This window comes from Pleurodeles waltl, chromosome 8 (genome assembly GCF_031143425.1).
Source record: "Pleurodeles waltl isolate 20211129_DDA chromosome 8, aPleWal1.hap1.20221129, whole genome shotgun sequence".
In the NCBI taxonomy this organism is placed as follows: Eukaryota; Metazoa; Chordata; class Amphibia; order Caudata; family Salamandridae; genus Pleurodeles; species Pleurodeles waltl.
The window spans coordinates 359,583,990-359,596,122 of record NC_090447.1 but is presented as its reverse complement, the minus strand read 5'-3'; the positions used below and the strand labels follow the sequence as shown (position 1 = coordinate 359,596,122).

At 42.8% G+C, this 12,133-nt stretch overlaps 1 protein-coding gene across 4 annotated transcripts in view; it reads right to left on the bottom strand.

The window, feature by feature from the left end:
* Nucleotides 1–9,325, bottom strand: part of RPGR (retinitis pigmentosa GTPase regulator) — a 427,988-nt gene extending 418,663 nt beyond the window's left edge. For 2 of the 4 annotated variants that reach the window (XM_069204236.1, XM_069204234.1), the window contains exon 1: nt 9,006–9,187. In XM_069204236.1, coding sequence (XP_069060337.1) covers nt 9,006–9,039 — 34 coding nt within the window. In that variant the 5' untranslated portion in view covers nt 9,040–9,187. Of the gene's footprint in view, nt 1–9,005 lie in introns of all 4 variants that reach the window. The other 2 variants (XM_069204238.1, XM_069204237.1) reach the window with 2 other exon arrangements.
* Nucleotides 9,326–12,133: the final 2,808 nt, after the last annotated feature.

The following is a 12,133-nucleotide window of genomic DNA, read 5'->3' as shown; positions in this document are numbered from 1 at the left end:
AGATTTCTGAAAGGTAGGCCGCAGAACGAATGAAAGTGATGAGCGTGGTTAAAGCCTACAGAATAGATTACAACATGTCAAAACCACCAGAAAATCATGTTAATACTTAGAAATAGGGTTGGCATCTGGCCAGCATTTCAATGGATTGGCCAATATATTCTTGCCAAAATAGGTTAAAAATTTAGGAGAACCGATAAAATCTGATTTTGTTTCACCCTATGAAATATAAACTTAAACTACGAGTAAAATATGAAAAGATAACAAAATTATTTTACAGTTGTCTAAACTATTCCTACAAATATTCCTAAATTCATTTAAAATTTAATAGCGGCTGATTTGCAGTGTTAAAAAAGAATACAGAGAATGTACTGTTATTTATGGCCCTTTTGGAACATCAAAACATGTGAAACCTGACAGATATTGGTCTCTGAAAAAAGTAAGAACCTTACTTGGAAAAGAAATAGAAATAGATTTCTGAAAAGACGACTGGATTACGAGTTCTTGCCTACCGCACAAAATCTAGTAAGACCCATTTGATAGCAAGATTTCAGAAAATAGACCTAATTTCACATCAGCACCTGGAAATGCCCTTAAAATTATTAGGATGTTAGAAATATAATATGGCATTGTACTGTATTGTAAATGAGTTTACACCAATCAACATTGGCTGGTCATACTATTGTAAGTCAACCAGAACTGCATATGGTTTTTAGGGATTTCAGTATGAAGGGATGTGGAATAGAACAAGGATAACACTGCAATCATATCAATAATCTGCTGGAACATGAATGACAATTGTTTTTCAAATACATATTTTAAATTCCTCAGCTGAATGAGACATACTAAACACACAGGAAATTAGCACAAGCACTGAATATTTAAACACACCAGGAATTCTAAGAAGTCACTTAATGCTAAGTTTGCAAGTTTGGTACACTCACTAGGTCCAAGAAGCTGCAGCACTTTGGATTAAAAAAATGTTCTTTTACATAGTTTACGCTTGAAGACCTACTGAATCTATCATTAACACAAATGTCGTAGTACCCAACAATTTCAAGCTTCTAGCATTTAAAACTTTACATATGTGGTTTGAAGTTTGAAATGTTAAAAATATGCCACATTTCTTTTCCTAATTGCTCAAGTGCCATGCAACCAGTATTTGTTAAGCCTAGTGGTGTCTAACAGAGCTTGGGCTTGATAAAGTGTGTTCACACAAGAGACTGGTTGTAAGAATTCTTAGAAGATTCCTACTATGTTGCATCAGATATCACAAGGCCACCTTCGCACGTTTTTGGCAGAACTGCACGAATAGGATGCCTTGAGATTCCTACGGTAGAGATGTGCACTTTACCTCAAAGCGGTTACTTTCTTCAAGGACACTAGCTGATAACCAGCTAGGCTCCGATAGGCTGAGTCTGAGCTTGTGAACAAAAGACAAGCCGACCATACCCAACAGATTTGCAACAACATATTCACATCATAAGTTTACTTCAAAGTTGTGAAAGAAAAGTGATTAACATGGGGCATTTTGTAGCATAAGCGTCAAGAAACATTAGAAGCCTGCAAATAACTACCGAAAGCATAAAATTGGTCTTTTAGCAAACACAACCATCCACCCACAAAAACAGGCACCCCACGTGTTTCCTACCTGTAAGGCATCTCTGCCAAAACAGGAGGTGACACATACATGCTAAACACTGAAAAAATAAGATGCCGAAATACATATCTATGTAGAGCATTTCAAATTTACAATTCTGGTGTTAGCCCAACACATAAAAATAATATTCCAGCAAAGCCGGGCCTGAAATATACATTCCAGTGACCCTCATGTTAAGTCTGACATGTGATGAGCTGTGCTCTTGCACCTACTGCAGAGAAATATGGGTACAACTGCCATACCATGTGTTCACAAAATGACTGGCTTGCCCTGCAGCGCCAAAGATGGAAACAGTACTTGTTAGACTTTTCATCCTTGGGGTGGTCTCCCTTTACTTTTTGCCCCTGTTCCCCAGGTTGTTGATGTGTGCTGGACTCTGATTTTGCTGTTTTTGTTACTCTGGGCACTTTACCGCTGCTAACCAGTGCTAAAGTGCAAGTGCTCCTTTACAAAATGTGTATGTAATTGGTTTATTCATGATTGGCATATTTGGTTTACTAGTAAGTCCCTAGTAAAGTGCACTAGAGGTGCCAGGGCCTGTAAATCAAATGCTACTAGTGGGCCTGCAGCACTGGTTGTGCCACCCACATAAGTAGCTCTGTAATCATGCCTCAGACCTGCCATTGCAGTGTCTGTGTGTGCAGTTTTAACTGTAAATTCGACTTGGCAAGTGTACCCACTTGCCAGGCCCAAACCTTCCCTTTTCTTACATGTAAGGCACCCTTAAGGTAGGCCCTAGGTAGCCCCAAGGGCAGGGTGCAGTGTATGGTTAAGGTAGGACATATAGTAATGTGTTGTATATGTCCTGACAGTGAAATATTGCTAAATTCGTTTTTCACTGTTGCAACGCCTGTCCCTCTCATAGGTTAACATGGGGGCTACCTCATAATCTGATTTAAGTGTAGATTCCCTTTGGGAGCGGATGGACATGTGGAGTTTGGGGTCTCTGAGCTCACAATTTAAAAATACATCTTTTAGTAAAGTGGATTTTAAGATTGTGTGTTTGAAAATGCCACTTTTAGAAAGTAAGCATTTTCTTGCTTATACCATTTCTGTGACTCTGCCTGTTTGTGGATTCCCTGTCTGGGTCAGTTTGACAGTTGAGCTGGTTGCACCTCACACTAGGCAGTGACACAAAGGGAGCTGGGGTGTAGCCTGCATATCCGGATGAGCCATCTGTGCTAGGAGGGAGGGGAGGAGTGGTCACTCACACCTGAAAGGGCTGTGCCTGCCCTCACACAATGCAGTCTCCAACCCCCTGGTGAGTGTCTGGGGCCTGGCCTGGGCAAGGCAGGATTTCACATAGCAAAGAGGCTTTACTTTGAAGTAGGCCTACTTCAAAGGAGAAATTGGGTATAAGAAAGGCACCCAAAACCACAGACTTTAGATCACTTCTGGACATCAAGAGGACCCTCTGCCTGGGGAAGACCTGAAGAGCTGAGGAGAAGTGCTGCCCTGCCTGTGACTGTGCTTTGTGGAGCCAGAGTAAGAGGGCAAAGACTGGACTTTGTGTGCCTTCCATCTTGTGAAGAAATCTCCAAGGGCTTGATTTAGAGCTTGCCTCCTGTTGTTTGAAGTCTCAGGGTCAGCAAAGACTTCTCTCTGCCAGCACCTGGAGTCTCTGGAGAGACTCCTGCTCTGACAAGTGGTGCCCTATCCAGTCCCTGGGCCCCTGGAAGGAAAGCTGGTGGAAATCCAAGAAAATTGACTTCGGACCGACGCCGCTGCCAAATCCGGTGACGCCGCCTGCACCCGACTCCGTGATCTTCGCTGGAAAGCGGCGATCTTCGCAGGCCCGACGCCGCTGCAGCCCCGCTGAAGTCCACGACTCCGTGGAAGTCGTTGCACCGATGTCGCTCGAAGTGCGCGGAATCAACATTTCGCACCGACGCCGCGATCCCCGACTTCGCGCATCGACTCGTTTTCACTCTTCACCAAAGGTACTGTACTTGGGGGTCTACGCGACTCCGTGTCCGGCGCCGCTGGTGTCGGCTTGTTGGGAATGACTCCGTCACGACGCCCTGTTAACACCTCATCAAAGCATTTTGTGTTTCTAAGTGCTATTTTTCAGTTTAGTCTTTAAAAATTCATAACTTGACTTGTGTATGTCGGATTTTTGTCGTTTTGGTCTTGTTTTGTTTAGATAAATATTTCCTATTTTTCTAAACTGGTGTTGTGTCATTTTGTAGTGTTTTCATTAAGTTACTGTGTGTGTTGGTACAAATACTTTACACCTAGCACTCTGACGTTAAGCCTACTGCTCTGCCAAGCTACCAAGGGGGTAAGCAGGGGTTAGCTGAGGGTGATTCTCTTTTACCCTGACTAGAGTGAGGGTCCTTGCTTGAACAGGGGGTAACCTGACTGTCAACCAAAGACCCCATTTCTAACAGTACTCAAAAACAACCAATAAATTATTTGGCTCACAACTAACCCCATGGTATTGTGGTGACCCACCCCCCATTTCTAAGATAAGTAGTTTTACTTGTGTGATTATTCTTATTTTTGATGTTGGACTGAAGGCCAATATGTGCTTAGATGAAACTCTCCTGGATGACAAGACACTGATGTCAACATATGGTTCGAATGATAAAACAGTGATATCAGAATGAGAATACCATGCCTACATACTATGCAGTGGACTTCATATGGGCAGCATTCCCATAGCTGTGGTCTTCAAATGATATCATAAACTTTGTAAAATATTTTAAAGCATCCCTGCTGCTACTTTGTCTTTTGTGGCTACAGGATAGTCAGTCCATATTGATACTATATTTTCAGCGTTTAAAAAGCTAGCACGTGAGAAAGGTGTTAGACATAACAATTGCATGCCTTCGAGTTTTTCTATGGCTTTTTTGCATACATCATTCATGCCATTCAGTACGATTCAAAATCCGATTTGTGATCTCCAGGTCTTGTACCTCGATACATGCCAGCACATCAGGCTGGTTAACGGTACACAACAAGGAATTTAGAGAAAGCTTTCTGCCCCTTTCTTTCACTTCAAAGCTCCCTTGCCTGGAAAATGCTTACTGGAAAATGAAAAGCCACTATTCTTTTTTGCAGGTTTGCACAGTCTGAGCATGTTTCATTTGTAAAGGTTGTTGTTTCCAACAGCCTTTTCATCCCATAGACACGAGGCAACAGTTACCCACTTCTGCCAATAAATATTCATCGTTAATGAATGTTTCGTGTTTACACGTTGTAATCTTTATCCAACACATGTCCAATAACTGAGGCATATCCTATAATAGGGACAGTCCTCTACAGCACAGTTCTACAAACAGATCTGCTTCCTAATTGCATTTTTCATGTCAACAGCTTTCCAAATCTGCCTTTGTTGTCACAGGATACATGCTTTCTCATGTTTGTGTACCTCATGTGGCAGAACAGAGGTAGGCAACAATGGTACACTTTAATTCTCAGCATTAAAATATATCAAATAGTCACTTTTTCCCTGGTGTGAATTCCGACTTTGTCATGAACATGGAGCCAAACACATCTTGCGATGCTACGCATCTCATAGAATTTCATGAAACATGGACACTTTCATAAAATATGAAGGCCAATCAATAAATGTCGGTTGTTATGGCCAGAAAACTACTGTTGTCAAGGATTTGTTTCTCAAATACATTTTAATTATCGCTTCAAAATGAACATGACTTTGGAAGCTGTTTGTTTCAACCAATTCCTCCACTGCTAACTCAGAACCACTGTTGAATATACATGTGTGTATATATATATATATATATATATATATATATATATTCACAAACAAAAAAAACAAAGGTTAGAGGGACGTTATAGTTAGGTTCAAAGTTTACATACACAAAACCATAGAAGTTCAACAGTTATAATTATCTCAAGAAACTATAACTCGCGACCCCGCCATGCAGTTTTCTCATCAATAATTTTATTGGAAATGTAGCAGTGATAGTATGATGTCATAAAAGATGCCTTGAGTGAAGTAATACGTGGAGTAATGAGCAGCGCATGGTGAGGGCCAACCCACCACCCCCAAAGGCATCCAACCCTGCACCAAGCAAATTGAAGAGAAAACACCCTTGCTTTGCCTTGCACATGTTCAATAAGTTGAGAGGATTTGTCCTTTACAGAAGCAATGGTTTAACTGGGGCACCTGTTGGTTTATATTGGTAATTGCTTCCTGTTGAGGTTTAATTTCTTTGAAATAAGCATAAGCGTCAAAATGAATCCTCACTTGCTTATTTAATCAAGAAGAATCCACAATTTTGCGGAAAATGTCTACCTAACTGGACTACTTTTTAATGGCTAATTAGTAAGTGCTATCTCATTTGGTAAATGTATAGTGCACATTCTACACAACCTTTGAGTAACGTACCACAAAGTAAAGCCTCCAGTGACCCTGTCTGGTGTAATTAAGGCAAAGTGGCTATACTTTGACATTTTGCACAGACTGCGGGGAAACCTACATTTCCCTGCAGTCTCATTGCTCCAGCACAAGAAACGCTGCTCCCTGCATGCTGGAGCAATTCTTTCACCTGACAGATAAAAAGTCTGCTCTAGGCAAGTGGGAGCAGTTTTTCTGCTTCCGCCTGCTGGAGGCGGACTTACAATTTGCTCTCACTTGCTGGGAGCTGTCATAGCCCCTGCCAAGCGACAGCAAACTACTATGTCCGAAGGGTGGGCACCTCAGGACATAGGGAGCCAGCCCTAGGGCGTGGTGGTGGTCCCCAGGGCCATTACTGGCTCCAAGTCTGGAGCTGCATGGGACCTGTCCTTTGTTTAGGAAGGGCCAGCCACAGAGCTGGTGTTCCCTGGGTCCAAAAACAGCCCAGTAGGGTGCTGCTCACCTCTCCCCTCTCACTTAAAATATGACCTTGCCTCAGGAAGGTGGTGGTTCCCCGGAGCCGTATACAGCCCGGAATAGAGGCCACTCCGGCACCCCCCACCCCATTTTCAAGAATTCCCTTCATTCCAGGGCAATGTTTCATTATCGAGGGAGTCCACGTGGCCACCCTCCTTTTTTCAGGCAAAGTTCCGGGGAGATGGCGGTCCTTGGGGACTTAGAAAGGCTTATAGAGGGAGGCCGCATGATTGGCGTGGATTTACACCAAATCACAAAAAGGGCTCTTTCTGGACCAAGAGCTGGCTTTCTGTCAAATTTGGTGTAATTCATTCCATAGGTTCGAGGATGAAATTGTGCCTAAAAATCCCTATAGAAATTGCATGGGGAAAAAGTATTTTGAGATACCCCCTTTTTCTCAGACTCCACTTGATGAAGCACCCCGAAACGTTCAAGACGGCAGCTGAGGACAGTGGCAAACAACTTTTGAAAAGGTTTTGAGGATTCAGCAAACAGCACCAAAGTTATTGGCAAAACAAAAAACACTTTCTCTATGGGAACTAGGTCCACACATTACATGCATTACGAGTTACTATTTAATCTAAAATTAAATGTAATCTAGTGATCTACATTATGAATACTCCTACACATATCAGTCAACATATTTCGCCCAAATCTGAAGCCCAGGTGGGTCAGTGGCTTTCTTCAGAACCAGGGAATTCTGAGGCTCTTCCTACCCTACTGCGTTTGTGTGGCTGTAATGAGTGAACTAAAAAATGCAGAGCACACATTCTAAAAGGTGTATACTTGCAGGTTCTGTATGTGCTCAAGTCAATGTAATGCATATAATAACAGAACATACAAATGTTGGCATAATAAAAACCATTCAACTACTACCTGAGTGTACTTCATTTGGAGGTATAGTGACAGTACAAGAACAATGAAGGGAAGCATCCTAAAATTGTTTCCAGACACCTGTTACTGCAATGGTGATTTTCCACCTTAATGCGGTCACAGTCTTGATTCTTTTTTTTTTCTAACTCTACTCATATCTGTGTGGCGCCTCCCATGCCAGTGATATGGTCCGATTTTGCACCCCAAAGTATTTTGCCTTATAAAAGTGATATCCAGTTAGCTGCTTACTTTGCACTAGTGGTGAAGTTGCAACGTACTGTGCTGTCAACAAAATGTGAAGTTACAGTAGTGTATCTATTTGACACCTATGCAACATCTTGCTACTGGATTTTCACAATGGACTGAGGGATACCTGTGGCTGCATAATGAATCTGCTCTAAAGATAATCAGACTGAACATTTTTGCATGACTATAGCTTTCTAACCCAAGTAAAAGAAATCTCCGTATAAGATCATGCTTCAGAATGCATATCACAATACCTCTAATATCCTATTCACCATCGCATATGCAAAAAAAGCAATCTGCAAATCCTAGTCTTGAAAGTCAACTAAGAAGCATGTTCTAACTAAAGATATATCCCCCTGAATGTATACACTATATATCTTATTATTTTTAAAGAACACAAAAAACCCTTATGGAAAAAAAGCTTACTATATCAAGTCACCATCAGCCAAATTACGATCTACACATCACCCAGTATGTAAGGGAAATGTCATGATTCTTCACCACTCTGTTCGATACCCTAAAGGTTCTAAAAACTTCAACTGTGGCTATGGACATTAACATCAACAGCATGCCTACCGTCAATAGCCTACCGTCAATACTGAGTCGAACACCATCAGCTCAATATTTTCCACTCACACGGTCTCCCTATTATCACCCATACACCCTTTGGGTAATGAAATCAGACAGCACAATACCAGCATTAATACAAGTTCCATTGAGACATTCATACTCTCAGTTCACAAATACTTTCATTATAGTATATATATAGAACCCATTCGTAGAAACTCCGTAGATACACATTTTGGATGAACAAAGGCTACTAAGAGGAGACTCAAAGTGCCAGTACAATACTACACTAAGATCGGGTTTCTCACTTCCCCCGGCTCCAAAACCTCCAGGAATACGTAAGTGGAGAATACCAGATTGGGTTTTCCACCTGTAGCGTCAAGCACGGTCTGGAGTGGTCCATTGGGAGAGCTTGGCAATCAAGCCAACCCTCTCTCACCCGGGACCATGGTGACCCACTTTCACGAAATTGAAACATTCAGTTTAACTCTCTCGCACTGTGTTTATGGAACGTTCACGGCAAACACAGAGGACAAACATTCAACATGGTGCCAAGCATGTCAATAGATAAAAAAAAAAACCCTGTCAACGCCGAGAGCAAACGCTCAACGACGAAGAGACGTTCTGACACAAAAAGTCAGGGTTATTGTGGTTCGGATAAAGTGGTGGGCTGTTCATGCTGTAACGACACCCAAAGACTGTGCCTGGGTGGACAGGAGAAGACTGACACTTGCGGCAGCTAAGGAGGGGTACACGGGAATGTAGGGGGAGGGGGGAAGCCCAGCAGCAGTGACAGGCCCGGGAGCGGTAGATACTCACCGGGAATCTCATCATCGCTCTCTTCTGCTGACATGGTGTCGCGGATGTGATATAAGCGTGAGAATTGCCGGGTTACCGGGGGCGACCCGTATTAACGCGACTTGCCGTTTCGCCCTACGATCGTCATCGCGGCGTCCACATTAATGTGTATATGCATTATTTTCTTATCGCGGGGAATGTATGAAATCACAGAGCCCCGGAAGTAAACAAATGATCCTGCCTATAGCAACGGAGGTGGGTCTGGGCCATAGAGACACCGTAACCGCGGCAGAGACACCGCACCGAGCGTCCGGTTGCTAAGGAGTACGTAGAGGCGCGGGGGTGACATCTAGTGGCGAGAGCCTCGAACTGCTCCTATAACTCACAATCCATTTTCGAAGCAGAAGGAGCGTCCTCTCAGCACTCGAGACAACATTCATTAGCCAGTGTGCACGTTCATTCCGCCTTAGAAGGACCATCAAACGTGGGCTTTCCATTATAAGACAATTTGACAATGGGCATTGTAACAATAATTAGCAACAAAAAGAGAGGAACGGAAACACTGTGTCCTGAACACCTACGTGAAGACAGCAATCACCGATGACTGCATGCAAATGAAGACATCATGTTTTCATTTCCATGCCAACCTTTTACAAGTCGCATTCTGGTAGCTCAGCCATGAGATAAACTGATGAAAATACAGCGAAAATTTCGTTTAAAAAAAAAAAAAAAAAAAAGGAAAAAGGGCTGCAGAAGAAGGCTTTTGGTTTTTCCCCTAAAAGTGGCATCAACAAAGGGTTTGCCGTGCTAAAATCACCATCTTCTCAGCTTTCAGGAACGGGCACACTTAAATCAGAAAATCACATTTTTCAACACTAGTTTGGCATTTTACTGGCACAGTCCCCATATTTACTATATTTTGTGATTTTAGCTTCCTTTCAGTTAGTGACAGAAATTGGTGTGAAACCAATGCTGGATCCTGGAAAGCTAAACATTTCTGAAAAGTAGACACAAATCTGAATTCCGCAAGGGGTCATTTGTGTAGATCTTACAAGGTTTTCCTACAGAAAATAACAGCTGAAATACAAAAATATTGAAATTGAGGTAAAAAAACAACAAATTTTCTCCACGTCCATGTAACTTCTTCCTGCGATGTCAGATTTTGGAAAGCAATATACCATTACGTCTGCTGGACTCTTCTGGTTGTGGGGAAATATAGGGCTTGTAGGTTCATCAAGAACGCTAGGTACCCAGAGCCAATAAATGATCTGCACCTTGCAGTGGGTTTTCATTGTATACTGGGTATACACCAATTAATTTGCTGAAATATAAAGAGTGAAAAATAGGTATCAACAAAACCTCTGTATTTCCAAAATGGGCACAAGACAAGGTGTTTAGAAGCATTGGTTATTTGAACATCTCTGAATTCAGGGGTCCCCATATTAGCATGTGAATGACAGTGCATTTCTCAAATAGACATCTTTCTTACACAGTGTCTTACATTTGGAAGGAAAAAATATAGAGAAAGACAAGGGGCAATAACACCTGTTCTTCCATTCTGTATTCCCCCAAGTCTCCCGATAAAAATGGTACATCACTTGTGTGGGTAGGCCCAGTGCCTGCAACTGGAAACGGAACATGGACACATCACATTTTTACATTGAAATCTGACATGTTTTTTGCAAAGTGCCTAGCTGTAGATTTTGGCCTCTAGCTCAGCTGGCACCTAGGGAAACCTACCAAACTTGTGTATTTTTGAAAACGAGACACCTAGTAGAATCCAGTATGGGGTGACTTGTGGGGCTCTCACCAGGTTCTGTTACCCAGAATCCTTTGCAAACCTCAAAATTTGGCCCCAAAACACTTTTCCCTCATTTTGGTTATAGAAAGTTCTGGAACCTTAGAGAAGCCACAAATTTCCTTCCACTCAGCGTTTCCCAAGTCTCCCAATAAAAATGGTACCTCACTTGTGTGGGTAGGCCAGGTGCCCACGACAGGAAATACCCCAAAACACAACATGGACGCAACAAAATTATCAAATGCAAAACGACCTGTTTTTGCAGGGGGTGGGGGGGGCACCTGCGTTTTTGGTCCTGGGCTCAGTAGCCATATAGGGAAACCTACCAAACCCAACATTTCTGAAAACTAGACACCCGAGGGCGTCCAAGGAGGTGTGACTTGCATGGATCCCTCAGTGTTTTCTTACCCAGAATCCTCAGCAAACCTCAAATATAGCTAAACAAACACATTTTTCTCTCATTTTTGTGTGGGATCACTGAACCGGGACAAATTTCCTACCACTCAACGTTCACCTCAGTGTCTCAGTAAAAATGATACCTCACTTGTGTAGGTGGGCCAAGTGCCTGTGACAGGAAAGAACCAAAACATGTCAAAATTGAAGGGGAACAAAAGCACGTCCAAAAGGGCAGTTTGAAAAAAAAACATTTTTAGGCTGACAAGTGGGGCAGAATTTTTATTGGTATAGATGTGACAATGCTGGGTGGTAGGAATTTTGTGGATTCCTGCAGATTCTGGAAGGATCCATCACAAAAATGTGGAAAAAATGTGTAAATTCCTACAAAGTTGGAGGTTTGCAGGGCATTGTGGGTAAGAAAATGGTGCAGGGTGAATGTATTGCACACCACCCTAGACTCACCCAGATGTATAGTTTTCAGATGTGTTTAGGCTTTCTGCCCCCACCGGGGAGTGGATTGGGAGTAATTGCCTTATGGTCCCATTTATTTTGGGTGAGGGTATGGCCATACCCCCACCCTCTTTTTTTGAAAAAGAAATCTTCCCTGGTCTATGGTCAGCTTTCTGCCCCCATTGGGGGCAGATGGGCCTTCCAAAAATAGGCCGATCTGCCCCAGAGGGGTGCAGATATGACCAACAGTAATGTGCCCCCATGGGGAGCGACCCTTGCCCAAGGGTCTGCCCCCCAAACAAAACAAACAAATATACACACACCAATCCCTGGTGCTTAAGTGGTTTCTGCCGCCCGCTACCCCCAGGGGCAGATCGGCCTAATAGAAATAAGCCGATCTGCTCCCAAGGGGGGCAGAAATGAACTAAAATAAATTTGCTCACCCATCCCCCCCACCCAGGGAAGCAACTCTTGCCTAAGCGGTTGCTCCCCTTGCATGAAATTG